The 27887-nt window shown below is 46.6% G+C and overlaps 2 protein-coding genes across 2 annotated transcripts; one reads left to right on the forward strand and one right to left on the reverse strand.

Annotated features, from left to right (window-relative positions):
* Positions 1 to 669: 669 nt before the first annotated feature.
* MTRES1 (mitochondrial transcription rescue factor 1) lies at positions 670 to 26574 on the reverse strand. The gene is made up of 4 exons (XM_064360806.1): positions 26503 to 26574; positions 17002 to 17483; positions 13809 to 13881; positions 670 to 1195 (listed from the first exon to the last, which is right to left on the reverse strand). Exons 2-4 carry the CDS (start codon positions 17469 to 17471, stop codon positions 1016 to 1018), a joined length of 723 nt encoding a protein of 240 aa, XP_064216876.1. The 5' UTR covers positions 17472 to 17483; positions 26503 to 26574; the 3' UTR covers positions 670 to 1015.
* LOC105707461 (heat shock protein beta-1-like) lies at positions 19256 to 26757 on the forward strand. The gene is made up of 2 exons (XM_064360370.1): positions 19256 to 19868; positions 26210 to 26757. Exons 1-2 carry the CDS (start codon positions 19256 to 19258, stop codon positions 26755 to 26757), a joined length of 1161 nt encoding a protein of 386 aa, XP_064216440.1.
* Positions 26758 to 27887: the final 1130 nt, after the last annotated feature.

The following is a 27887-nucleotide window of genomic DNA, read 5'->3' on the forward strand; positions in this document are numbered from 1 at the left end:
TACCGGCATGAGCCACTGCACCCGACCAAAAAGTTTTTTTTTGAGACGGAGTTTCACTCTTGTTGCCCAGTCTGGAGTGCAATGGTGTGATCTCGGCTCACCACACCTCTGCCTCCACCTCCTGGGTTCAAGTGATTCTCCTGCCTCAGCCTCTCCAGCAGCTGGGATTATAGGCATGTGCCACCACACCTGGCTAATTTTGTATTTTTAGTAGAGATGGGGTTTCTCCATGTTGGCCAGGCTGGTCTCGAACTCCTGACCTCAGGTGATCCATCCGCCTTGGCCTCCCAAAATGCTGGGATTAGAGGTGTGAGCCACTGCGCCCGGCCAAAACGTTTTTTTAAAGTAAATATTTTAGGTTTTGTAGGCCACAGGTCTCTGGGTGTGTGTGATGTATGGATCCCTGGCCCAAACAACTTCAAATGGGCTCTAACTAGTTTGAAATTAGTTGTAACAACAATTTTATTTATCCAGACTTGTGAAGACACACTGAAGGGAACTAAGTGCCCCTGGTGGTAATTCAGAAGGACAGGGGAGAAAGGGCTCTTCCAGAGGGTCTCCCCTAACCATCTGAAGGTACTCTGACTTTGCTTGGTTTTGCCTAAAGAAGCCTGAACCTGGGAATCTGGCCCAGCTGGCCAGGGAACATTTTAAATAAAAACACTAAGAGACAACAAGACCAGTTTATTTTACAGTGACTCCTGAGGTAGTTTATGTGGGAAACAGCAGTCAAGCCATTAGAACCCTCTGGGGCTTAGTTCATTCTGCACATGTCTCACTCTGGGCAAAAGGGTTCTCACAAGAGGAGGTCAAAGGAGCATGAATCAAGGTGGGCAGCGGTGGGGAGGGGCAGGCCTTGGGCAGTGTCTCCAGATATGAATCCCAATTTCCACAAAATGGCTCAGCAGATTCCACAAACGCTAAGAGAACTTTATTTTAATAAAAACGTCCTCTTTTTCAGTTGACCCTTTCCTCTACCACTAGAAAGCAGCTTTATTGCTAAAAAGCAATCCATTTATTTAGACATTCTCTTCTTAGGCAACTTTAAGTTTTTCCACCGCCGTAACAACACTCTGAATTTGTCACTTTCAGTCTTCTCTTCAAACACTTTTTTCAGGAGAATCCGCATAACTGTCTCTGTTCCTGCTTCTTTATCCTCTCCAATGAGAAGATCCAATGTATCTCCCACTTTGACCTGAAAATTAAAAGAAAATGGAGGCTTGGTTACACTTTGGGAAATGCAGGCCAATGCAAACAAACATTACTGCTTTGAGTTTTCACCACCTGATCATGATGCAGAGGAGGGGCAGGTGAGAAAAGGCTCTGACCTCGGTCACTGTCATCTATCCCCAGTGCCTCAGCATGAAAGGGAGAGGGAGGCGCAGTGGCTCATGGCTGTAATCCCATCATGCCTGTAATCCCAGTACTTTGGGAGGCTGAGGTGGACAGATCACTTGAGGTCAGGAGTTTTAAGACCAGCCTGGCGAACATGGTGAAACCTCATCTCTACTAAAAATAAAAAATTATTAGCTGGGCGTGGTGGCAGGCACCTCTAATCCCAGCTACTCGGGAGGCTGAGGCAGGAGAATTGCTTGAACCTGGGAGGCGGAGATTGCAGTGAGCAGAGATCACCCCACTGTACTCTAGCCTGGGTGACAGAGGAAGACTTCATCTTAAAAAAAAAAAAAAAAGAGGCCGGGTGCGGTGGCTCATGCCTATAATCCCAGCACTTTGGGAGGCCAAGGTGGGTGGATCATGAGGTCAAGAGATCGAGACCATCCTGGTCAACAAGGTGAAACCCCGTCTCTACTAAAAATACAAAAATTAGCTGGGCATGGTGGTGTGCGCCTGTAATCCCAGCTACTTGGGAGGCTGAGGCAGGAGAATTGCTTGAACCCAGGAGGCAGAGGTTGCAGTGAGCCGAGATCGCGCCATTGCACTCCAGTCTGGGTAACAAGAGTGAAACTCCGTCTCAAAAAAAATAAAAAAATAAAAAATAAAAGGGAGGGTGCCTCAAACACATGGGGCTCAGTATCAACCAGTGTCCTTCCTTCAGAACAACCGGCTGGCTGGTTCGTCCCTGTGCATGTAAGGTCTTCTTTTCTTTGAGATGGAGTCTCACTCTGTCACCAGGCTGAAGTGCGGTGGAGCAATCTCGGCTCACTGCAACCTCTGCCTTCTGGGTTCAACCAATTCTTCTGCCTCAGCCTCTGAAGTGGCTGGGACTACAGGTGTGTATCATCATGCCCAGCTAATTTTTGGATTTTTAGAAAAGATGGGGTTTCACCATGTTGGCCGGGATGGTCTCGATCTCTTGACCTGGTGATCTTCTCGCCTTGGCCTCCCAAAGTGCTGGGATTACAGTCGTGAGCCACTGTGCCTGGCCCACATGGAAGGTCTTTTAGGCCAACTGTGCCATGGATGGCATGGTACCCTGTGACCTGCACATACACTTCCAGAGGAGTTCCTGGAACTAGAAAGCCTGAAGTAACTGGAAAAACACAAAAAGAGAAGAATGACCAACACTGCAGTGCCTAATTAACTTTGAAACATTCTTCTATTCCTTATTTCTGCCTCAACTGATAAGGCAACTGGACTTTGTAACCGACCTTGCTCAACTGATAGGTCAACCTTGTGACTCCAGACTCAATGACCCCATCCCAGCTTGCAAAAACTGCCCTGAACTGTAACTTCTGTAACTTTCCACTGCCTACCCCAAACCTATAAAACCAAGTCGTATCCACTGCCCTCTGCTGACTCTCTTTTTGGACTCAGCCCACCCCTGGGTGAATAAACAGCCATGTTGCTTACATGAAGTCTGTTTAGGGGGTTTCTTCATTCAGAGTGTGCTTAACATTTGGTGCTGAAACCCAGGACCAGCCCCCTGTCTCCCCTCTCCCTCTGTGAAGAGACCCATCTGCGACCTCAGTACATCAGAGCAGCCCAACAACCCTCTTGCCATCTTCAGATTGAGTAAGCAGTCTCTCCCTCTTTGTCTCTTTTCCTTTTTTTTTTTTAAAGAGACGGGGTTTCACCATATTGGCCAGGCAGATCTCGAACTCCTGACCTCAAGTGATCCACCCCACCCAGCCCTCTCTTTTCCTTTCAATCTTTCTCCTTCTAGGTAGAGAAAAGGAGACAACTCTTTCCCTCTTTCTCTCTTTTCCTTTAGAGAACAGGAGACAAGTCTCCCTCTCTAAGTAGAAGCAAACGACACACACTTTATCCGTGGGCTCAAAAACTCGAATGTTGGTCATGGACTCAGGAAGACAGTCTTCCTTTGGTGTCTGGTCAATCGCGGGGATGCCTGCCTTGACCACTCAACCATATTACAGCCCAGGATTTAGTCAGGGATGCCTACTAAAGACTCTGGTAGCTGCTTGCTCCTTCTCATCGTCTCTACTTCTTTCCTTAAAACTTATCTCCCGTGGAGGTTGTGGTGAGCCGAGATCGCGCCATTGCACTCCAGCCTGGGTAACGAGCAAAATTCCATCTCAAAAAAAACAACAAAAAAAACAAACTTTATCTCCTTTGCTATAGGCAATATTCTGTCCTCTTTTCCTCTGTCTTCGCCTCTAGCCTGCGTCCTAAAACCTCTTTGACTGTCGCCCGATCTGAAACCTAAACGTTTAATTTTTTCTGTAACACAGCCTGGCCTCAATACAAATTAGACAATGGTTCCAAATGGCCAGAAAACAGCTCTTTCGATTTTTCTATTCTGTGAGATCTAGACAATTTTTCTCAATGAACGGGCAAATGGCCTAAGGTGCCTGATGTCCAGGCATTTTTTTTACACTCCATTCCCTCCCTAATCTCTGCTGTCAATGCAACTCGCCCCAAATTTTCCTTCTCTACCTTCCATCCGCCCCTCTTGCCTCTGCCGGTGACCCAGAATCCCCCTGGTCCATCAACTCTTCTGACCATTCTCCTCCCTGCCTGCCCAAACCAGGCCCTAACTGCACCCTCCCCCCCACCGCAGGCTCCCTCCTCTTCCTCTGCCCACAACCCACTTCCTTATGCCCCTCCGGTCACCTCCCCACCTCATACCTGGTCCAGCTTATACTTTAGTTCTGCGGCTACCTCCTCTACCCCTGCCCAACAATTCCCCCTTCGAGAGGTGGCTGGAGCCAAAGGCATAGTTAGGGTGCACATTCCTTTATCTGACCTTTCCCAAATTGGCCAACAGTTAGGTTCCTTTTCATCAGATTCTACTAAATATATACTAGAGTTCCAATACTTAACCCAGTCCTATTATCTCACCTGGAGTGACTTAAACATCACCCTTCTACTCTCACCCCTGAGGAATGCTTAATATGCATTTTATCACCCAATCAGCCCCTGACATTTAAAAAGCTACAGAAATTAGAATCTGGCCCTCAAACCCCACAACAAGAACTAATCGACCTCACCTTTAAGGTGTTTAATAATCGAGAAGAAGCTACCGAGCAGCAGCGTATTTCAGAATTACAAATGCTTGCCCCTCAGCTGTAAGACAGATCCCAGCTTCTCCTTCAGTTCACAGAAGTTTCAGATCACCAGACCCATAGCATCCAGGCTTCTCTTCAGGACCTCCTCCCCGAAAGCCTTGCTTCAAATGCCGAAAACCTGGCCACCGGGCCAAGGAATGTCCACAGCCAGGGATTCCTCCTAGACCATGTCCCATCTGTGCGGGACCACACTGGAAGTCAGACTGCCTGACTCAAACCACTGTCTCTAAAGCTCCAGGAGCCCGACCCCATAGTCCTCAGGCTCTTTCCCTGCTCTCCTCAGCTTAGCGGCTGAAGACTAATGCTGCCTGAACATCTCGGAGGCCCCTTGGACCGTCATGGACGCCGAGCTTTGGGTTAACTTTTACCGCGGAGGGTAAGTCCATCTCTTTCTTAATCAACACGGGGGCCACCCACTCCATGCTACCTTCTTTACAAGGACCTGTCTCCTTGGCCTCCATAACTGTTGTGGAAATTGACGGTAAGGCCTCCAGGCCTCTCAAAACTCCCCAAGTCTGGTGTCAATTAGGCCAGCACTCCTTTCCACATTCCTTCCTAATCATCCCCACTTGTTCAGTTCCCCTGATAAGCCAAGATATCCTAGCAAAATTGTCTGCCTTAACTATTCTTGGGCTACAGCCACACCTCACTGCTGCCCTACTCACACCTCATACCTCCCTCAATAGCTCCCTGTATGCCCCCCTACCTTAACCCTAGGGTGTGGGAAACCACCTCCCCATCCCTTGCCAGAATTCACTCACCCTTCATCATCCCCTTAAAACCTAACCACCCTTATCCTGTCCAGCGCCAGTACCCCATCCCAGCACAAACCTTAAAAGGCCTAAAGCCTGTTATTACTCACTACAACATGGCCTTTTAGTTACCACTAACTCTCCTTACAATTCTCCTATCCTACCTGTCCAAAAAACCAGACAAATTCTACAGACTAGTCCAAGACCTCTGCCTCATCAATCAGATTGTACTTCCCATCCACCTGGTTGTACCAAACCCCTATACCATCCTATCTTCCATACCCTCGTCCATAACTCACTACTCTGTTCTTGACCTCAAAAACTGTTCTTGACCTCAAAAACACTTTTTTTGAAAGCTCAAATTTCTTCCCCATCCGTTACCTATCTCAGTATAATCCTTCGCCAGCACACACACACGAGATCTCCCTGCCAACCGTATCCAGTTAATTTCCCAAACCCCAACCCCAACCACTAAACAACAGCTTCTCTTCCTCCTAGGTGTTGTAGGCTGGAATACCAGGTTCTGCCCTACTAACCAAACCACTTTATAAACTTACAAAAGGAAACTTAGCTGACCCCATAGACCAACAATTCTTCCCCCATTCAAGGTGGCCTTAGAAACAGCCCCTACACTAGCACTCCCCAACTCTCCCAACCCTTCTCCCTTCACACAGCAGAAGTAAAAGGCTGCGCAGTCGGGGTTCTTATACGAGAGCCAGGGCCATGACCAGTCACCTTGTCTAAACAACTTGACCTCACAGTCCTAGGCTGGCTGGCATGTTTATGCACCACAGCAGCTGCGGCTGTAATACTCCTAGAATCCCTTAAAATTACTGGCTACGCTCCACTTACTCTATTGCTCACACAACCTCCAAAGTTTAGTTTCTTCTTCACACTTAACCCACTTACTTTCAGCCCCTCGCCGTCTCCAGCTTTATGCACTCTTTATTGAAACCCCCACCGTAACCCTTGCTCTCGGTCCTGACTTTAACCCAGGCTCTCACTTAATACCTAACACAAACCCTGAACCCCATGACTGTATCTCCCTAATCCATAAAGCATCCTCCCCATTTCTCCATATTTCTCTTTTTCCTATTCCAGATCCCACATGATTTATCGATGGCAATTCCTCCAAGCCCAGTTGGTTGGCACTGGCCAAAGCTGGTTATGCTGCTGTATCCCACCCATCTATTATCGAGGCTGCCACACTCCCCTCTTCCACCACTTCTCAGCAAGCTGAACTGACTGCCTTAACGCATGCTCTTACCCTTGCCAAAGGACCACTAATATCTACACTGACTCTAAATACGCTTCCACATCCTACACCACCATGCTGCCATATCCACTGCAGAGAACACCAAAAACCTTCAGATTCTATTGCCCAAGGAAATGCCTTAGGTGACAAAACAGCAAAGAACAGACACCCCAATATCTCCCCCACAAGACTAGTATTCCTTCTCACCTATCTCCCCTACCTGTTCCTCCTCCGAAAACTCGCTTTACCAGTCACTTCCTACACAAGGCAAATGGTTCTTTTTTTTTTTTTTTTTTTTTTTGAGACGGAGTTTCGCTCGTTACCCAGGCTGGAGTGCAATGGCGCGAACTCGGCTCATCGCAACCTCCGCCTCCTGGGTTCAGGCAATTCTCCTGCCTCAGCCTCCTGAGTAGCTGGGATTACAGGCACGCGCCACCATGCCCAGCTAGTTTTTTTTTTTGTATTAGTAGAGATGGGGTTTCACCATGTTGACCAGGATGGTCTCGATCTCTTGACCTTGTGATCCACCCGCCTCGGCCTCCTAAAGTGCTGGGATTACAGGCTTGAGCCACTGCGCCCGGCCGGCAAATGGTTCTTAAACCACAGGAAGTTCCTCCTCCCTGCCTCACAAGTTCACTCTGTCTTCTCATCCCTTCATAACCATTTCCTCGTAGAATATAAGCCCATGGCTCATCTTTTAAAACCCCTTATTTCTTTTCCATCATGGAAGTCCATCCTCAAAACAATCATTTCTCAATGTTCTGTCACTCTATGACTCCTCAGGGCTTTCTCAGACCCACCCCTCTTTTCCCTACACATCAGGCCCATGAGTTTTCCCCTACACAAGACACCAGGCCCGCGAATTTTCCCCTACACAAGATTGGCAAATAAACTTCAAGTTTTGCCTAGGTAGGCATTTACCCTGTCTCACTCCATCCTTGGCTGCCCTCCCCGTCATCAGACTCTCCTTCAGAGCCTTCTTCCTGCCTGCTTATACCTAGCCTTGTTAATAAAAGTGAGTGGTTACTCACAGATACCACACGCTTCCTCATACACTGTGAAAACATATCTCTCCCTCCACACAGTTACCCTACCAAACCCCACTACCACCTTTAACAACCGCAGTCCTTGCTGGTTCCCCTGGCATTTGGGTACACGATCCCAGCCCCTCCAGAACACTTTCTCATCTTTTCAGTTTACACTTCTAGTTCTGTCTAAGCCAAGGACTTTTTTTCCTCTGTGTTTCTTCTTACATCTGCCTTCCTACCAACTGGACAGGCACTTGTACCCTAGTTTTCCTTACTCTGAAAATTTAGTTTGCCAACAGAGACGAAAGCCTCCCTGTTCCCCTTGAGCTCCTGACACGACACAAGCGGGTCATTCCACTGATCCCCTTACTTGCAGGGTTAGGAATTACTACAGCACAGGCATAGTAGGCCTTACTACTTCAATTGTCACCTTCTGTAGTCTCTCTATCAATTTATCTGCTAGCACTGCAGAATTAACTCAACTACTACCCCTTCTTCAAGCTCAAGTAAATTCCCTAACTGCCAACTGTCCTCCAAAACTGCAGAGGTCTTGATTTACTGACTGCTGAAAAAGGAGGTCTTTGCCTATTCCTAAATGAAGAATGTTGTTTTTATGTAAACCAGTCCAGCCTCGTATATGATGCCATCAATAGATTTAAAGGACAGAGCCCAAAAGCTCGATAATCAGGCAAATGGTTATACTGGACCTGGCTGGGCTGGCTGGACACTCTGTGTCATGGCTTCTTCCAATTCTTTGTCCTCTGATACCTATCTTTGTCCTTCTCTTATTTGGATCCTGTGTTTTCTGATTAATCTCTCAATTCCTACAGAATCGTACACAAGCAATAACCAATCAGTCAATATGACAAATGCTCCTTCTAACAACTCCACAATATCACTCCTTGCCCCAAGATCTCCCAGCAGTCTACATTCTTTCCCATTTTTAGGTTTCCACGTCACCCCCAATCCCGCTTGAAGAAACCCTGAGAAACATTGCCCTATCACCCCTCTGTGCCAGCCTTCCTAATATTCCACTGTCCTCCACTCTTCATTTCTTTTTCCTTTATGTTACTAATAGTACAGAGTAGTTCAAATACATCTATTGGGTAACTTAAGGAAATATTTGAATGGACACATTTATCTTGGTAATGCTGGCAAATAAGACAAAGCAGGGGGAGTCTTAGAGACTGTGTGCACAGTAATTACTACATGCATTGGAAAGACAATTTCCAGGCAATGCTTGCCTCAACTCACAAAGGTGGAATGCCACAGGAAGTAGAGTTGGATCTGATTCAATGGGTTAAAAGGCTGAGGTCAAACCCATTCTTGCACAGAAAGCAGCTTCAGTTGAGGCAGTGCAATGCACACCCTGGGGCAGTTATGTCAGCTCCGAGACCTAGGACACTGGTCTGTGCTGGAGATATGGACAGCCCAAGACAGATACCTGGTCCAGGCAGCTCATGATCTCAAGGGATCTTTCCAGACACTCAAGAAGGGCCAAACAGACCCAGGTGCCACATGCTCTCACTTCTACTAAAACACAAGCCAGGGATGATTGGGGGCCATCTCATAACCCTCACCACTGCTTCCAGTATGGGGTGAGCAAGCCCATGTGTGGACCACTGACAGTAAGTGGGCACACATGGCCATTTATAAGGCTACTGGAGGGCTTCTGTTTAAGAAGTATGGTGTCAAAATGCTGACCTTTATTTTCCAATTAATGTTCTCTAAGGCAGATACAACTTCAGACTGTGAAACCTTTGAACCTCACCAGAACAAGCCCATGCCTATTCTCCCACCCACTCAAGACCTCTGTAGGCCCAGTAGTCAGTCCACAACATGGCATGCACACCTGCTTGCCACAACCCTATACTGACCAATCCAGGAAGCCCACAGGAACTGGATATAAAACTCATGCAGGGGCAGATTTTAAACCACTAACTTCCTCTCCTGTGGGCTGAGAAACAGAAAGGCTCATACCACAGCTATGGTCAAGACTGTTTCTCTCCTTGGGTTTGAGGAATAGAACAACATAGGTATTATCTGGGCACGGGTAGGGGGCGTTCCACCTTTCTGTAGTTCCACTGGGTTCAATTTTTTTTTTTTTTTTTTTTTTTTGAGATGGAGTCTCGCTGTCACCAGGCTGGAGTGCAGTAGCACAATCTCAGCTCATTGCAACCTCTGCCTCCCGGGTTCAAGCGATTGTCCTGCCTCCGCCTTCCAAGTAGCTGGGACTATAGGCGCACGCCACCACGCTCGGCTAATTTTTGTTTTTGGTAGAGATGAGGTTTCACCATGATGGCCAGGATGGTCTCGAACTCTTGACCTCATGATCTGCCAGCCTCGACCTCCCAAAGTGCTGGGATTACAGGTATGAGCCGCTACACCTGACCCTGGATTCAATTTTTATTTTTTTAGGAATATGAATCAGTAACAATGGGTTCAATGTTTAACAAGACTACTTCAGCCTGTGTGGACATTTAAAAAAAAAATCTGTCTAGATTTTTATCTGTCTAGAAAAACAAGGCTTAGGAACTCTGCTTTACCTTTTTTGGCATAACCTTATTTCATTAAAATTATTTTTAAAATGTTTAGAGACGGGTCTCACATGTTGTGCAGGGTGGAACGCAGTAGCTATTCATAGGCACAATCACAGTGCACTGCAGTCTAAGCTCCTGGGCTCAATGACACTGTTGCCTCAGCTTCCAAGTGGCTGGGAGTACAGGCATGCACCACCTTGCCCAGCTAAAATTTAAAAAAAAAAAAGGAGTTTCACTCTGTCACCCAGGCTGGAGTGCAGTGTTATGATCTCAGCTCACTGCAACCTCCACCTTCCGGGTTTAAGCAATTCTCCTGCCTCAGCCTCCTGAATAGCTGGAATTGCAAGTGCCTGCCACCATGCCTAGGTAATTTTCTGTATTTTTAGTAGAGATGGGGTTTTGTCCTCCCAAAGTGCTGGGATTACAGGGATGAGCCATTGTGCTGGGCCTAAAATTCTTTTAATAAGTAATATATGCATGTGATATAAAATTTAGAAGATACAAAAGGGTATACAAAGAAAAGGTATACAGGCCAGGTGTGGTGTCTCATGCCTGTAATCTCAGCACTTTGGGAGGTCTAGGTGGGCAAATCATTTGTGGTCAGGAGTTCAAGACCAGCCTAGATCACACAGTGAGACCCTGTCTCTACCAAAAATAAAAAATGAGCTAGATGTGGTGGTGTGCCTGTAGTACTAGCTACTTGGGAGGCTGAGGTGGAAAGATCACTTGAGCCCGGAAGGTCAAGGCTGCAATGAGCTGTGGTTATACACTGCACTCCAGCCTGGGCAACCAAGCAAGACCCTGTCTCCAAAGAAAAGAAAAAAAGATATACAAAGAAAAGGATACTCTATGTATATCTTTCCATAGAGATATTGTGCATGATGTCAGCCTCTCAAAAGAGAGGCCAGTGTGTGGCTAAAGAATGAATCCCTTTGGGGCTTCCTTGTAGCACAGAGAAGGCATCTTTCTCCTTACCCAACTGATCCCAAGAAGAGATGAGCTTAGGAAGGATTTAGTCCCCATACTTGGGCACCACACTGCTTAATCAACAGTTGCTCAGCTCTGGGCTCCACCTGGTTTTCAGCTCAAAGAAAAGCTTTGTTGAACTGCAGGCAGCCAGGGTTAGAGCTGCAGCATCAGACAAGCACCTGACCCTTTGGGGCCAGCAGCTAGGCACTGGCTCCACAGAGCAGACCAAGGAAGGCAAGACATTTTTTATTCCCCTCCAAGGCCTTGTCCCTCACCAGACACAAAGCAAAACTGGCGGAGATTAGGGGCTGTTCCAAATATCTACATTTCAAATCTCCAGTCAGCTGCAGTTTCTATGGCTACCAGGCCTCCTAGTAACAAGACAGCTTAGTGTTAATAATGCCCCCTTCCTCTGCTGACCCTCACAAGAAACCTGGAAGGCAGCTGAGACAACGGAACACCCAAGGCAGAATGAAGCAGCAGCAATTAGGCTGTAGTTAACAATATCACAAAATGGGGAGAAAAATAGTCTAGTGGGGTTTGTAAATGAGGCCCCAGCACAGAGACAGGGTGTTCAGGGAGTAATCATTCCTTACTCCAAGAACACATCTTGTTTTTGGAATACTGCAGCTTAGAAGGAGGGCAGGCTACAGTCAGGAAAAAGCAATTCAGAGATGAGAAGTGCTTATGACTGCGTGCAGCTCATTGAGTAATAGCAGACAGCCATAGTGCAAGCATGCCGGTTCAAGTCAGGGGGATCACCAGGGCCTGTGACTTGGGGGCTCAGACAGCGTGGGGGAGTTTTCCCTCCTTTTGCCCACATTGCTGCAAGAACCTGTATGATCCCAGTTAGCAAGGACTGCAGGAAGCCTCAGTGCTCACCCAAATGCACGGCTGACAGCCTCAATGTCCCAAGTCCTAGGGCAACCGGATATAGCTCAGATCTTCCAACCCCAGGGGTGTTTTGAAATATGAAAGAAGATGAAATAAAAACAATCTCCAAAGTATGTCTAACTTCTCTGGAACCTTTGTTCCCAGAACACTGAGTTAGATTATACCTTCCAATACCTCACATGTCTTTTGTCTTTCAGTTTTTAAGGGTCTCTGTCATATCTTTTTATTGTGTTTTGTTAATTTTAATCAGTATTTTTCCAATTTTTATACTTATGGTAAAAAATTCAGAAAATAAAAAGCATGAAGAAAATCAATATAACCCATGTTTCACTTAAATACTAGTAATAGCAGTATTTTAATTCCAGATGTTTATATATATGTAATTTACTTTTACAAAAATATATTTTCTAACAGGATTTTTTTTTTTTTTTTGACAGGTCTCTGTCACCCAAGCTGGAGTGCAGTGGCACAATTATGGCTCACTGCAGCCTTGACCTCCCAGGCTCAGGTAATCCTCCCATCTCAGCCTCCCGAGAAGCTGAGATAAACACCTGCCACCATGCCTGGCTAATTTTTTGTATTTTTTATAGAGACAGAGTTTTGTCATGTTGCCCAGGCTGGTCTTGAACTCCTGCGCCCAAGCGATCTGCTGGCCTCAGTTCCCAAAGTGCTGGGATTACAAGTGTGAGCCACTGTGCCCCACAATTTTTATGTATGATTTATTGTTAGAAAAGTGGAGACTGGGCTGGGGTGGTGGCTCACGTTTGCAGTCCCAGCACTTTGGGAGGCCGAGGTGGGCGGATCAGCTGAGGTCAGGAGTTCGAGCCCAACCTGGCCAACATGGAGAAACCCTTTCTCTACTGAAAATATAAAAATTAGCCGGGCATGGTGGTACATGCCTGTACTCCCAGCTACCCAGGAGGCTGAAGCAGGAGAATCACTGGAACCTGGAGGCAGAGGCTGCAGTGAGTCAAGATCATGCCACTGCACTCCAACTTGGGCGATAGAGTGAGACTCTGTCTCAAATAAAAAAAAAAAAAAGGGGGCCGGGTACGGTGGCTCACGCCTATAATCCCAGCACTTTGGGAGGCCGAAGCGGGTGGATCACGAGGTCAAGAGATCAAGACCATCCTGGTCAACATGGTAAAACCTCGTCTCTACTAAAAATACAAAAAAATTAGCTGGGCATGGTGGCACGTGCCTGTAGTCCCAGCTACTCGGGAGGCTGAGGCAGAAGAATTGCTTGAACCCAGGAGGTGGAGGTTGTGGTGAGCCGAGATCACGCCATTGCACTCTAGCCTGGGTAACAAGAGCGAAACTCTGTCTCAAAAAAAAAAAGGGTTGGGGGGGAGCGTGGAAACACATTTTCTTGTAACTTTCACTTAACAACAGTATTGATATGGATTTGTCAGAAAATACAGAACACATCCTTTTTTATAGCTGCTCTGCACACAAAGCCATGCATCCAGCAAGCACTTGGTAGGTACTGCTGAGCTGTACAGAATTACACATCTGCTCAGACATCATCAGCCAAAGAACACCTCTACATGAATCAAATGTTTCTTTGAAATCTGATTATGAGGATTCCATGAGGGCTAACATTAATGACCTGGAAGTTTAATTAATGGATTTCTGCCATTTCTAACAGTGGCTTATTCTAAAATTTAAAAAGGGAGAAGCTTTATCAGAGGGTCATTAAGGCTGCAAAAGTGGAAGTGCCTGTGTGATTGAAGGCTGTATGCGATTCTCACCAGCTTGAACTGGAGGACCACAGAGGACCTCAGAGAAAGAAGACGAGCCAGAGGGAAATTTTGGGGCAGCATTAATTGGTACTAACAGAGCAAGAGACAAAAACATCTGGCTATTTTAGGTTAGTATCTCACCGTTCTGCTTTTCTTCCATAATTTTTCCTCATTCAGCCTGAGTTCACCTTTGTAGAATGCATCTTCCACTTTGCTACAAAAAAAAGCAACAATGTACACATTTTGGGTGATGGGTACACTAAAGACTTCATCACTACACAATATATCCATGTAACAAAACTGCACTTGTATCCTCAAATCTTTCTTTTTAAAGGTAAAGTGCTTTAAAATATAGACATATACTCAAAACAATTGCAGTTGACCCTTGGCCAACACGGGTCCAAACTGTGCAGATCCACTTACATGCAGATTTCCTTCAGCCTCTGCTACCCCTGAGACAGCAAGTCCAATTCCTCTTCCTCCTCCTTCTCTTCAGCCTACTCAAGGTGAAGATGATCAGGATGAAGACCTTCATGATGATCCACTTTCACTTAATAAATAGTAAATAGGGCCAGGTGTGGGTGGCTCACAGCTGCAATCCCAGCACTTTCAGAGGCCGAGACAGGTGGATCATGAGGTCAGGAGTTCAAGACCAGCCTGGCCTACATAATGAAACCCTTTCTCTACTAAAAAATACAACAAAACAAAACAAAACAAAACTAGCTGGGCATGGTGGTGCATGCATGTAGTCCCAGCTACTCAGGAGGCTAAGGCAGGAGAATCGCTTGAACTGGGAGGTGGTGGTTGCAGTGAGCTGAGATCACGCTGCTACACTCCAGCTTAAAAAAAAAAAATAGTAAATAGGCCAGGCAAAGCAGCTCACACCTGTAATCCCAGCATTTTGGGAGGCCAAGGTGGGCGAATCACGAGGTCAAGAGATTGAGACCATCCTGGCCAACATGGTGAAACCCTGTCTCTACTAAAAATACAAAAACTAGCTGGGCATGGTGGCGTGTGCCTGTAGTCCCAGCTACTTGGGAAGCTGAGGCAGAATCACTTGAATCCAGGAGGTGGAGGCTGCAGCGAGCCAAGATTGGGCCACTGTACTCCAGCCTGGTGACAGGGACTCTGTCTCTAAATAAATGTATTTTCACCTCCTTATGATTTTCTTAATATTTTATTTCTCTAGCTTACTTTATTGTAACTGTGTATCAGTAAGGCCTTCAGTCAACAGTAGACTATATTATGTAGTCTATATAACAGTAGACTATATTATGTAGTCAAGTTTTCCGAATGTCAAACTAGTAGTAGTTAAGTTTTCAGAGTGTCAAAAGTTATACGGAGGTTGACACCCCTAACCCCCACATTATTCAAGCATCAACTGTATACAAGTTTAAGAGAAACACTTGCCATTAATGTTTATTCGGACAGTGACTCCCCATAGTCTCCATTTTGAGTACTGGGAAAGTGAAAGTCACCTGTTCTGGTGTGTATCTAATACAGGGAGATGAAAGGTCATTTCTAAACAGATGTTGAACTGCTGCAAAGATTTGCTAATGCTCTTGGGAAGTTAACTGGATGGAGCCTTAAGAGAGGTTTTAGCATACATGTCAAGCTCCATTCTGGACAGGGGCCTGGGGTACTCCACCTGACTCCCAGTGCAGAGACCACATGGCCAGGCTATAGCTCTGATGATTCATGACAGCTAAAGTGAGTGGGCACTTCCCTCCCCTCAGGTACCTGCTTTGCACACTAAGAGAAAAACCAGGCACCACGTGTATAGCAAGGCCATTAAGAAACCCTCTGCCAGTCTGTACTATCTGGGGAAATTCCAATCTGACAGCTGCTGATCTCTCTGGACTTAAGTCACTGGGGAAACCAGACCAGGGAGGGAGCAGCTAAAATCACTACCCTTTTTTTGTTGATCTGATTCCAGGTGACTGATATGTGGAGCTCAGCTTAATAATAACAGCAGCAGCTACTACATCTGGGAGAGAAGAGGCACCCTTATGAGTCTGCCAGCATTTAGAGGACATTCTCTAATGGCACCCTGATCAGAATGCCAAGAGCAGGGTCTGTGGATTGACTGATTTTTATGAATCTCTTAAGCTTCAAGGATTAAAAAATTAAACTACGCCATTAAATTAGGTCATAAAGATACAAATAATAAGTTTTTTTGAGTTTATTAATATCACAACTCTTGCCTTGTATACAATATGCCTGCAATCATTCCTAAAAGCATAAATGAACAGGCCGGGTGCAGTGGCTCACACTTGTAATCCCAGCACTTTGTGAGGCCGAGGTGGGTGGATCACGAGGTCAGGAGTTCAAGACCAGCCTGGCCAACGTGGTGAAAGCCCATTGCTACTTAAAAAAAAAAACAAAAAACAAAAAACAAAAATTAGCTGGGCATGGTGGCACGTGCCTGTAATCCCAGCTACTCGGGAGGCTGAGGCAGAACTGCTTGAACCAGGACCCAGGAAGCGGAGGTTGCAGTGAGCCGAGATTGCACCACTGCACTCCAGCCTGGGCTACAGAGTAAGACTCTGTCTCCAAAAAAAAAAAAAAAAAAAATGAATAATGAAGGCCACTATTCTTCCACTATTCTTATATAATTAACCAAGCAGAGAGGGAATCAGAATATTAAAGAAATCTTAAAAAAGTTATACTCAACACCTCTATTATATGTGAATATATATAGCATTTTCTTCAAAACAGCCAACACATATTGAGTACCTACTATGTGCCAGATACTATTATAAGTGCTTGAGATAGATATGTACTCACTCAGTCCTAGCAACCACTCTCTAAAGTAGGTTCTATCCTCATTTTACAGATGAGGAAACTGAGTCACAGGAACTTTAAGTAACTTGCCCGAGGTCACACAGAATCAGGACTAAAACTCCAATAATCTGGCTCCAAAGCCTGCATTCTTAACCATCATCTTATTACACATCATCCTGTTAATTCTAAGAGGTACCTTCTCACATTATAGCATTTGTGAAATATCCACATGCATTTTATGCTTGCTACATACATCTAATATGGTGATTCATTTTCTCCTCAAGAAGCTGTTATTAAATCAGTGGTTCATCTTACAGTCAACTGTGTCTTACATTCAAGGAAATATGGCACATGGGATTTGCAGGCAGTCACTTGTGACTTCTTTGGAAATCAGTTTTCTCATCTATAAAATGAAATAATTGAAACAGGTTACCTATAAAGGTCCTTTTGTTGTGGTTATTCTTCACCATGATATGGGCCAAGTGATTTGTAATGCTGCATTAAAATAACAAGACGAGTGAGTTTATAATAAAATGTCTATCATACTCACTTTCTCCCAATATCTAGGCCTGTCTTCAGGACAACATCATACCGGAAAGACTGCACTGTTTTTTCCAAGTCTTTATAGTCTTTGACTACAGTAGGGTCATCCTCAAATTCCTCTTCCTGCTCACTTGTCTCATCATGATCACTTTGTGCATCAGAGTCTTCTTCATCATCTACTTTTTGCAGAGACTTTTTAGATTTTTTAGAGCTTATATTACTTTTGAGTCTTATGGAAAATGGAAAAATATATTCTGGAGATATTAAAAGCCCTGGGAGTCTCTGTGAGAAAAGATTACGGAAAAGTGTTTTATAATTTGGTGCACATAACTTGGTACTAGAAAAATACAAGTATCGATTCCAGGAAGTGCAGAGTTTGTGTGACGAAGGTGTCCCTCGGAGAACACTCCAGAGTCCAATCCAGGCATCTGGCTTTCTTAAAACACCAGCAAGCAATTTGACACTAGTCATAGCCATGGTGCTTATAATCTGAAACAAATAATAACTCAGTTTTATCTCACAAGTGCAGTGTCATGACATTCTTACAACATAAACCATATGTACTACGAACACTTTATGTCTAGTCCTATACTTATGCACCCCTACAAAAAGTCATATCAACCTGCATGTGCCGAGGGCCATATACCACAGCATAGTGACTCTTCGAGCTGCAAGTAATGTGCTTAGCGCATAGGATTGTCAGGAAGGTCTAATGTGATACTAGTAGGTGTGAAAGCACTGATTCTACTCTTCCCCCTCCCCCAAATTAGCTCTGGGTACTGACTGCTCCAAAAAAAAAAAAAAAAAAAATAACAGTAGTTCTCAATGATTTCTTTTTGTTTTGAGATGGAGTTTTGTTCTTGTTGCCCAGGCTAGAGTGCAATGGCGTGATCTCAGCTCACCACAACCTCTGCCTCCCCGATTCAAGCAATTCCCCTGCCTCAGACTCCTGAGTAGCTGGGACTACAGGCATGCACCACCATGCCTAGCTAATTTTGTATTTTTAGTAGAGATGGGGTTTTTTCATGTTGGTCAGGTTGGTCTCAAACTCCCAACCTCAGGTGATCCATCCGCCTTGGCCTCCCAAAGTGCTGGGATTACAGGTGTGAGCCACCATGCCTGGCTGAGGCAGAGATATTCTTATTGAATTCCGTAGTCTATTTTCTGTGGCACTGAAAGGTTTCCTGGCTTTGTGTGTATGTAGGGGGGTGTTGCTTGTTTTTGAGACAGAGTTTCACTCCTGTTGCCCAGGCTGGAGTACAATGGCACGATCTCAGCTCACTGTAACCTCCACCTCCCTGGTTCAAGGGATTCTCTTGCCTCAGCCCCGAGTAGCTGGGATTACAGACATGTGCCACCATGCCCGACTAATTTTTTTTCTATTTTTAGTAGAAACAGGGTTTCACCATGTTGGCCAGGCTGGTCTCAAACTCCTGACCTCGTGATCCGCCTGCCTCACCCTCCCAAAGTGCTGGGATTACAGGTGTGAGCCACTGCACCCAGCCTTCTTTTTTTGAGACAGAATCTCACTCTGTCACCCAGGCTGGAGTGCAATGGTGCAATCTCAGCTCACTGCAACCTCCATCTCCCAGGTTCAAGCAATTCTCCTGCCTCAGCCTCCTGAGTAGCTGGGATTACATATGCACTCCACCAAGCCTGGCTATTGGCGAAACTCCATCTCAAAAAAAAAAAAAAAAAAAGAAAAATTAAAATCAGCCATAGTCTACTCTATGTTAACCACTGTAAGATTTTGGCATAGATCTTTCACAATGTAAAATTTGAAGAAAAATAATTAACTCATGAGCACAGCCTCTCATATTTTCCCAACCACCCAAAACACACAGAAAGGTTAGCCATAGGTGGCCAGAGCTCTCTAACATCACCCTCAAGAAGTCTGTGTTGTTCCTAAGTTCCAGAGTCATTATTAAAAGTTTTACTTTTTTTTGTTGGGTGTGGTGGCTCACGCCTGTAATCCCAACACTTTGGGAGGCTGAGACAGGCGGATTACTTAAGGTCAGGAGTTCCAAGACCAGCCTGGCCAAAGTGGTGAAACCCCATCTCAGCTAAAAATACAAAAATTAGCTGGGTATGGTGGTGGGCACCTGTAATCCTAGCTACTCGCAAAGCTAAGGCATGAGATCGCTTGAACCTGGGAGGCGGAGTTTGCAGTGAGCTGAGATTACGCCATTGCACTCCAGCCTGGACATAAAGAATAAAACTCCGACTTCTCCGAGCAGACGTGCCGAGCAGAGCCAGCCAGCATGACCGAGCGCCGCGTCCCCTTCTCGCTCCTGCGGAGCCCCAGCTGGGACCCCTTCCGCGACTGGTACCCAAACAGCCGTCTCTTCGACCAAGCCTTCGGGATGCCCCGGCTGCCGGAGGAGTGGTCGCAGTGTTTCGGCACCAGCAGCTGGCCGGGCTACGTGCGCCCCCTGCCCCCCGCCGCAGTCGAGGGCTCCGCGGTGGCCACGCCCGCCTACAGCCGCGCGCTCAGCCGGCAGCCCAGCAGCGGGGTGTCGGAGATCCGGCACACGGCGGACCGCTGGCGCGTGTCCCTGGACGTCAACCACTTCGCCCCCGAGGAGCTGACGGTCAAGACCAAGGATGGCGTGGTGGAGATCACCGGCAAGAACGAGGAGCGGCAGGATGAGCACGGATTCATCTCTCGGTGCTTCACCCGGAAATACACGCTGCCCCCTGGTGTGGACCCCACCCAGGTCTCCTCCTCCCTGTCCCCTGAGGGCACACTGACCGTGGAGGCCCCCATGCCCAAGCCAGCCACGCAGTCCAACGACATCACCATCCCTGTCACCTTCGAGTCGCGGGCCCAGCTTGGGGGCCCAGAAGCTGCGAAATCCGACCAGTCTGCGCCAAGTAAGAGCCTTAGCCCGGATGCCCACCCGTGCCGCCGCCACTGGCCATGGCCCCTCCCAACCTGTCTGTTCTTTTGATAACGTTTATCTTCTGTTTTTCTCAAATAAATTTCGAAGCAACCCAAAAAAAAAAAGAACAAAACTCCATTAAAAAAAAAAAAGTTTTACTTTTTAAGAACTAGAATTGAAGAATATAGAAAATATTAGTGTATTACATATAGCAAAAGTAAATATTATTTCATGAATCTTTTCCTACAATTACACACACATCGAGTTGTCATGTAAAATGTGTTTAGACACTGGAGCTCAGGTCCTGGCTGCATGTTCCACCCCAACTGATGATACTCCCCTTGCAGAGCCATATGTATCTGCAGAGATGAAAAGGGCAGCCTTGTGGGTGTGGTGTGGCTCACACCTGTAATCCCAGCACTTTGGGAGGACGAGGTGGGTGGATCATCTGAGGTCAAGAGTTCGAGACCAGCCTGGCCAACATGGTGAAACCCCATCTCTACTAAAAATACAAAAAATTAGCTGGGCGTGGTAGTACTTGTAATCCCAGCTACTAGGGAGGCTGAGGCAGGAGAATCGCTTGAACCCGGGAGGCAGATGGATGTTGCAGTGAGCTGAGATCGTGCCACTGCACTCCGGTCTGGGCAATAAGACCAAAACTCCGTTAAAAAAAAAAAAAAAGCAGCCTCTGAGGGATGACTTTGTGCAGTTCCCTCATTTTACAGATGAGTACAAATGAAGAGTTGAAGCAATTTAAGAATAAGCTAAGTGGCACAGCTAGTAAATGACAGGGCTGGGATCCCAAGATCAAGTCTTCTTAAGGCTCATTGCTTTTACTGTGGGCCAGGCATTGCTCTATACATGTTAACGCATGTATTACTTGCAACAAGCCCATCTCAGTTACAAGGTCACACAGATACTAAGTGAATTCAAATTCAGGCATCCAAAGCCTAGACTCATTACAACCAAGCTGAACTGTCCATCAGTCTTCTGACTCCAAGTTAAATGCTCTTTCTTCCACATCCAGACATCTATTTTCTTGAATAAAAACTCACTACCAAAAAAAAAAACAACCGAATAAACAAAAAACTCACCATCTAGTGCAATACCAGAGAGAAGAGACAGTTTTCAGGGTTAGAAGAGTTGGGGGAACAGTTGCCCCAACTTAGAAGAAATCCTAAGAGAAGACACCTGGGGGAGGGAAGTACCCACGGCGAGGGGTGGGAAGTCCTGTTTCTGTGTCAGACTCTGGCTGTCCACATTCCCCATCCATAAGTCCTAGTTTTATTTTTTTTTTTTAAATATCTTTTTTACACTCTTTTCCTGCCCTTGGAAAAAAGTCCTAGCTTTATACCACACCACTGTTTACTTTGAAGAATGCCTAGATAGGATGTGGCTCTCTGCCCATGTCACAAGCAGAGTTAGATTTACCTTCATTAGGAAACCTTTCCTAGCACAAAATAACTATTTAAAATCAGATGCACTTGTAAATTCAACAAACATACCAAAATGTCAAGCCAAGTATTCCCTTGTGTTTATTAGCTACACACTGCCTCTCACTGCGATCAGCTTAACTTTGTTGCAGGAAAACGTTGGCAAATGTTGGAAGCTTAGAAAAAATTAATTAAAAACATAAAATTGAGAAAACACATTAACCTAATTCTTGCTGGAGATGACAACCATTTGTAGATGTTGGCAATGGACATTCAGGGTCACAAGGGAGGAACCTGAGGACCCAGATTCTGCCTCAGAACTTTGAAACTGGTCAGGGGAGCCCTGAGTTGGAAGTGGGGTGCCAGAGAAGAAAGCTAACCAGACATCTAGCTCTTCAACTGAAGCAGCACTGGAGAATACTGGGCTTACAGTTCATTTGAAAAAAAGAAGAAAAAAAAACTGCCAGGTGTGGTGGCTCATGCCTGTAATTCCAGCACTTTGGGAGGCTGAGGTGGGTGGATAACCTGAGGTCAGGAATTTGAGACCAGCCTGGCTGATATAGTGAGACCCCATCTCTACTAGTAATACACAAATTAGCTGGGTATGGTGGCATACACCTGTAATCCCAACTACTCAGAAGGCTGAGGCAGAAGAATTGCTTGGACCCAAAAGGTGGAGGTCGCAGTGAGCCGAGATCATGCCATTGCACTCTAGCCTGGCCAACAAAACTCCATCTCAAAAGAAAAAAAAAAAAAAAAAAAAGGAAAGAAAAAAGAAAACAAAATCTACTACTGAAAAATTCCTGTCTTTTTGTCATGGTCTCCTCTTTCTCCAGAATCCACATGAACCCCATCCTCCTCTACCAAGTCATGCCCCACATGTCCTTTTCCATACTCTGGTTGCACCAACACTATACGTTTTTAGTTACTTTTGAATTAGGTCACAAATTACCTCCTAAACTCTAAGGGTAGTGGTAGGGCCTACACAGTGCCCTGTTCTTCACTCCTCTGCAAAGGACATACACCAGTGAATGGCTGCAGATTCAATTTCTAGAAATGAAATGAGTATCCTGCCCATCACTGTAACCACCCCAAAATTCATTCGTTTGCTCACAAGTGCCTGGGTAGGCTTAATATAAAACACACAGTCCTTGTCGTCAGAGAACTGCCATTTAAGTGGAATGTGGGCAAGTAAACTGACTGTCATGGCACCCATGTGAAAGCAGGTCCAGGGGAAGCTGAGGGCTGCAGCAGCCGGAGCTCAGAGCAAGGATGCCTACAAAGTTCTGACAGCAAAGGTGGCCTAAAACTAAGCTATGGGGAAACATCAAGTTACAACAGTGATTCTTTTGCTTTCTAATGGGCCATTCCATTGGCATGCAGTTATTTTTCTCTCATTCAAGGATGCTCAGCCTTCCCTAGACCTGCTTTCACATGTGTGCCCTGGCAGTCAGTTTACTTGCCCACTTTCCACTTAAATGGCAGTTCCCTGATGACAAGGACTGTGTGCTTTATACCAGGCATCTGGCATACATGAGGAAATAAGTGAACATGGGGGTGGCTATAGTAAAGGGCAGGATGCTGTTCCTTTTCTTTCATTCAGAAGCAGGCAATTACACAAACCTCTCGCCTCCACTGCTCAGCTACCACCTTTTTTCTTTTCTTTTCTTTTCTTTTTTTTTTGAGACCAAGTCTCCCTCTGTTGCCCAGGGTGGAGTGCAGTGGCTTGATCTTGGCTCACTGCAACCTCTGCTTCCCAGGTTCAAGCGATTCTACTGCCTCAACCTCCTGATCTTGCTCTTCTTTACTATAAAATTCCTCAAAATGGTTGTCTAACTCTCCTCAATTCTACTCCTTTCATTTTCTTTCTTTTTTTTTTTTTGAGACGGAGTTTTGCTCTTGTTACCCAGGCTGGAGTGCAATGGCGCGATCTCGGCTCACCGCAACCTCTGCCTCCTGGGTTCAGGCAATTCTCCTGCCTCAGTCTCCTGAGTAGCTGGGATTACAGGCACGCGCCACCATGCCCAGCTAATTTTTTTGTATTAGTAGAGACGGGGTTTCACAATGTTGACCAGGATGGTCTCGATCTCTCGACCTCGTGATCCACCCACCTCGGCCTCCCAAAGTGCTGGGATTACAGGCTTGAGCCACCGCGCCCGGCCCTCCTTTCATTTTCTAAATCCAAAAGGTCATGTTAGTCCTCATCTTAACTGACTTCTCAGCAGCACTTATAATCCCAGCTACTCAGGAGGCTGAGGCAGGAGAATCACTTGAACCTGGGAGGCAGAGGCTGCAGTGAGCCGAGATCAAGCCATTGAACTCCAGGCTGGGCAACAAGAGCAAAACTCTATCTAAAAAAAAAAAAAAAGAGAAAAAAGAGACTCCTTTGCTGCCTCCTTCTCTTCTCCCTGTGTTGTTCAGGCTGGAGTGCAGTGGTGTGATCTCAGCTCACTGCAACCTGTGCCTCCCAGGTTCAAGCCATATTCTCCCACCTTAGTCTCCAGAGTAGCTGGGATTACAGGTGCCCACCACCACGCCAGGCTAATTTTTGTATTTTTAGTAGAAACAGGGTTTTATCATGTCGGCCAAGCTGGTCTAGAACTCCTGACCTCAAGTGATCTGCGTGCCTCAGCCTCCCAAAGTGCTGCGGTTACAGGCATGAGCCCCTGTGCCTGGCCCTCCTTGATATCTTAAAGTTGGAGGGGCCCAGGGCTCTAACTTTGGTCCTCTTCTCTTCTACATTTTTATGCAGCTCAGCTCTTAAGTGTACCCTATTTAGATCTAACAAATACATTATCAAGACACCAGTCATTTCTGTGGCTTTAAATACCACCTATATGCCAACTACATCCTAATCTATATCCTCATTCCAGAACTTTCTCCCAAATTCTGGACTCACACATCTGTGCAGAAAAGAGTTAACAGGCCTGAGATTGCTATCCCTAGAAATATCTGCTTGCAAAGTTGGCCCTTGGCTAGTGTTTGGGAACTTGAACTTCATGAGGGTTCCCACAACTCCCAGATGGATAAGAAGTGACTCACTGTGCTGAAACTGTCCAAACAATGTGTTTGATTCTGAACACCTGCGTTTTCTGGGAGGCTGAAATTTTGGCACATTTTAAGCACAGTGCCTCTGTGACTTTTTATTGGAAAAATCAGCTGTATGAGCTTTCCTGATATACATCTCTCACATCTTGTCATAATTTGATGCTGCAAGAATTAAGCATACCCCATGTGACTCCACTAGGAGAAGACTCTTAGAAGACTGCACCTGGTTTCCTCCAGACTTTGTCCCATGCATCTTTTCCCCTTGCTTATTTTGCTTTGTATCCTTTTGCGATAATAAATCACAGCTGTGAGTATGACTATGTGCTGAGTCCTTTGAGTCTTTTGAATCCTCTTAGTGAATCAATGAACCTGGGGACCTGCAACACATTATCTAATTGCCTATTTGACACCTCCATGTGGGTACATAATAAAGTCATTCATACCAAGTCACTCCTTTCCTCAAATCGCTACAAAAGCACTCAGAAAAAAGCAAAGACTCTACCACAGTCTAAAGGCTCTACAGGATCTGATGCTCCCTCAACTCCCTTTTCCTCTCCAGCCTCATCTACCACTCTAACCTTTGCTCATTCAGCTTCAGCAACACTGGTCTTCTCCCTTTAATGAAGCACTTATGTGCCAAGCACAAATCTGGGCACTAGGAATTCAGCAGAGAAAAAAAATATAGACGAAGATTCTATTCTGGTAGAGTTTATATTCTAGTAGGGGGTACAGGTAGTCAAACAAACAAAAAACCCTGTAAATTACATGATAGCTGGTGGTTAATGCTCTGGGGAAAGAAAGTGGAGCAGGGTAAGGGGGATTGAGACGGCAGGATGAGGCCAGGCAGGTGGCTGATGCCTATAATCCCAGCACTTTGAGAGGCCAAGGCAGAAGAATTGCATTGCTTGTGCCCAGGAGTTTGCGATCTGCCTGGGCAACATAGTGAGATCTAAAATAAAAATAGGCAGCGCTTGACTGGGCGCGGTGGCTCACGCATCATCCCAGCACTTTGGGACGGGTGGGATCACCTGAGGTTGGGAGTTCCAGACCAGCCTGACCAACATGGAGAAACCCCGTCTCTACTAAAACAAAATTAGCCGGGCATGGTGGTGAATGCCTATTAATCTCAGCTACTCGGGAGGCCGAGGCAGGAGAATTACTTGAACCTGGGGGCGCGGAGGTTGCGGTGAGCCGAAATAGTTTCATTGCACTCTAGCCTGGGCAACAAGAGCAAACTCCATCTCAAAAAAAAAAAAAAAAAAAAGAAAAGAAAAGAAACTAGTCGGGCGTGATGGCATGCACCTGTAGTCACAGCTACTCGGGAGGCTGAGGCAGGAGAATGGCTTGAACCTGGGAGGGGGAGGCTGCAGTGAGCGGAGTTCACACCACTGCACTCTAGGCTTGGCGACAGAGTGAGACAGTCTTAAAAAACAACGAAACAACACTACCCTGTGGAATAAAAATACATCAATGGGACGGGTGCATTCGAAGAACCGGGAAAAGACCAAGCAATGATGGGTGTTAGAACACCTGAAAGAGTTCATTTTAAAAGATCTCTTTGGCGTTCGCGTGTGGTGAGTGGAGGGATGATCACCGCAGAGGCTCATAGGAGGTTTTGGGTGAGATCTTCAGGAGAGGTATATAATCTGAACTAACCGAAGATTGAAAGAAAAGCAGCGCAGACTTTGACCTATTACGGAGCCCGTTCACCGCTCCGTAAGATGGAGAAATTGGTCTAAACGCTTTGAAGTCTAATGCAGCTACAGATCCCTTCCTTCCCTTGGAGACCTCAGAGGCTGCAGGCTGAGACAGGGGCGGGTTCTTCTCGCTCCCTCCCCGCCCCCCCGGGCAGTGCACCTTCCTGGGTCCCCAAGGTCAAAAGAAATGGACAACTGCGTCCCCGGGTTCTCAGTCTGCATTCGGAGCCAGCAGGAGCAACCGCGCAAGGCGGAAGACTTCGCCGCACTCAACGGCCACAGCCCCTACGCAGCCCTGGGCTCGCGGGGCGTCCCGAGGCTGGCAGGACACGGGACACTCACGGGGGAGACCTGCCGGGAACATGGGCGGGGCAGAGGGGCGCAGGGCGAAGTCACAAGGGGCGCGGGCCGTGGGCACCGCGCCGCGCGCCAGCAGGGGCGCACTCACCTGTACGTCAAGGCCTCCAGTCCCTCCCCGCGGCCGCGCGGACTGCAGGCCACCAGGCCACCCCTACCTGCGTCCCGCCCCTTCCGCCGGCGCTGCTGCGGTGAGAGCGGGTCGGGCGGGACGCGAGGCCAGGGCGGCGGCGAAGCAGCGACCCCTGCTGGAGGTCGCGCCTCGGAGGACTGCACAGGAGGTGGGCTCCAGAGACAGCCTCAGGAGACTCCAGCGAGAAAGCCAGCCCGTCCTGATTCCACCTGACCGAAGGGAGTTCATCTTAATTTCTTTTTCTTTTCTTCTTTTCTTTTCTTTTGAGACGGAGTCTTACTCTGTTGTCCACGCTGGAGTGCCGTGGCGTAATCTCAGCTCACTGCAACTTCCACCTCTCGGGTTCAAGCTATTCTCGTGCCTCAGCCTCCCGAGTAGCTGGGACTACAGGTGTGAGCCACCAAGACCAGCTAATCATCTTAATTGGTAATAAAGTGATCCTTTTTCTGAGGTCACTAACCCTTTTGAACTTTTTTTTTTTTTTTAAGACGGCGTCTCGCTCTGTTGCCCGGAGTGCAATGGCGTGATCTCGGCTCACTGCAGCCTCCACCATCCCGGCTCAAGCTATTCTCCTGTCTCAGCCTCCCGGGTAGCTGGGACTACAGGTGTGTGCCACCACGCCCTGCTAATTTTTGTTTTATTTTGTTTGTAGAGATGGGGTTTTGCCATGTTGTCCAGGCTGAGACTCAAGAGAAGCGATCCTCCAGCCTCAGCCTGCTAAAGTGCTGGGATCACAGGTGTCAGCCACCGAGCTCACCCCCTTTTCAAGAATAAAGCGATTTATACATGAGCCAATTTCCCTAATAAATTCCCTCTCATCTGTTCATCCATCCATCCATCCATCCGTCCATGCCTCCCTCCTTCTCTCATTGGGTCTGTCTCTGGAGAACTCTAACTCATACACCAAACAATATTTCACCCTGCAACATTCTAACAAAACTTCTAGTCAAAGTCACAGACAACCTCCACAATGTAAATCCAAATGTCTGTTCTCATTCCTCAACTGATTTCACTTGAGTTGTAGGATACTACATTGGTTCCACCTACCTCACTTGTCACTTAATCTTCTCCCTGTTTTTCTTTTTTCTTTTTCTTTCTTTTCTTTTTTCTTTTTTTTTGAGGAGTCTCACTCTGGTCCCCAGGCTGGAATGCAATGGCATGATCTTGGCTCACTGCAACCTCCACCTCCCTAGATCAAGTGATTCCCCTGCCTCAGCCTCCCGAGTAGCAGGTGTGCACTACCACGCCCGGCTAATTTTTGGTATTTTAGTAGAGATGGGGTTTCACCATGTTAGCCAGGATGGGCTCAATCTCTTGACCTCGTGATCCGCCCGCCTCTGCCT

This window comes from Aotus nancymaae, unplaced genomic scaffold (assembly GCF_030222135.1).
Source record: "Aotus nancymaae isolate 86718 unplaced genomic scaffold, 86718_ANA_hifiasm-v0.15.2.pri h1tg000040l, whole genome shotgun sequence".
NCBI lineage: Eukaryota > Metazoa > Chordata > Mammalia > Primates > Aotidae > Aotus > Aotus nancymaae.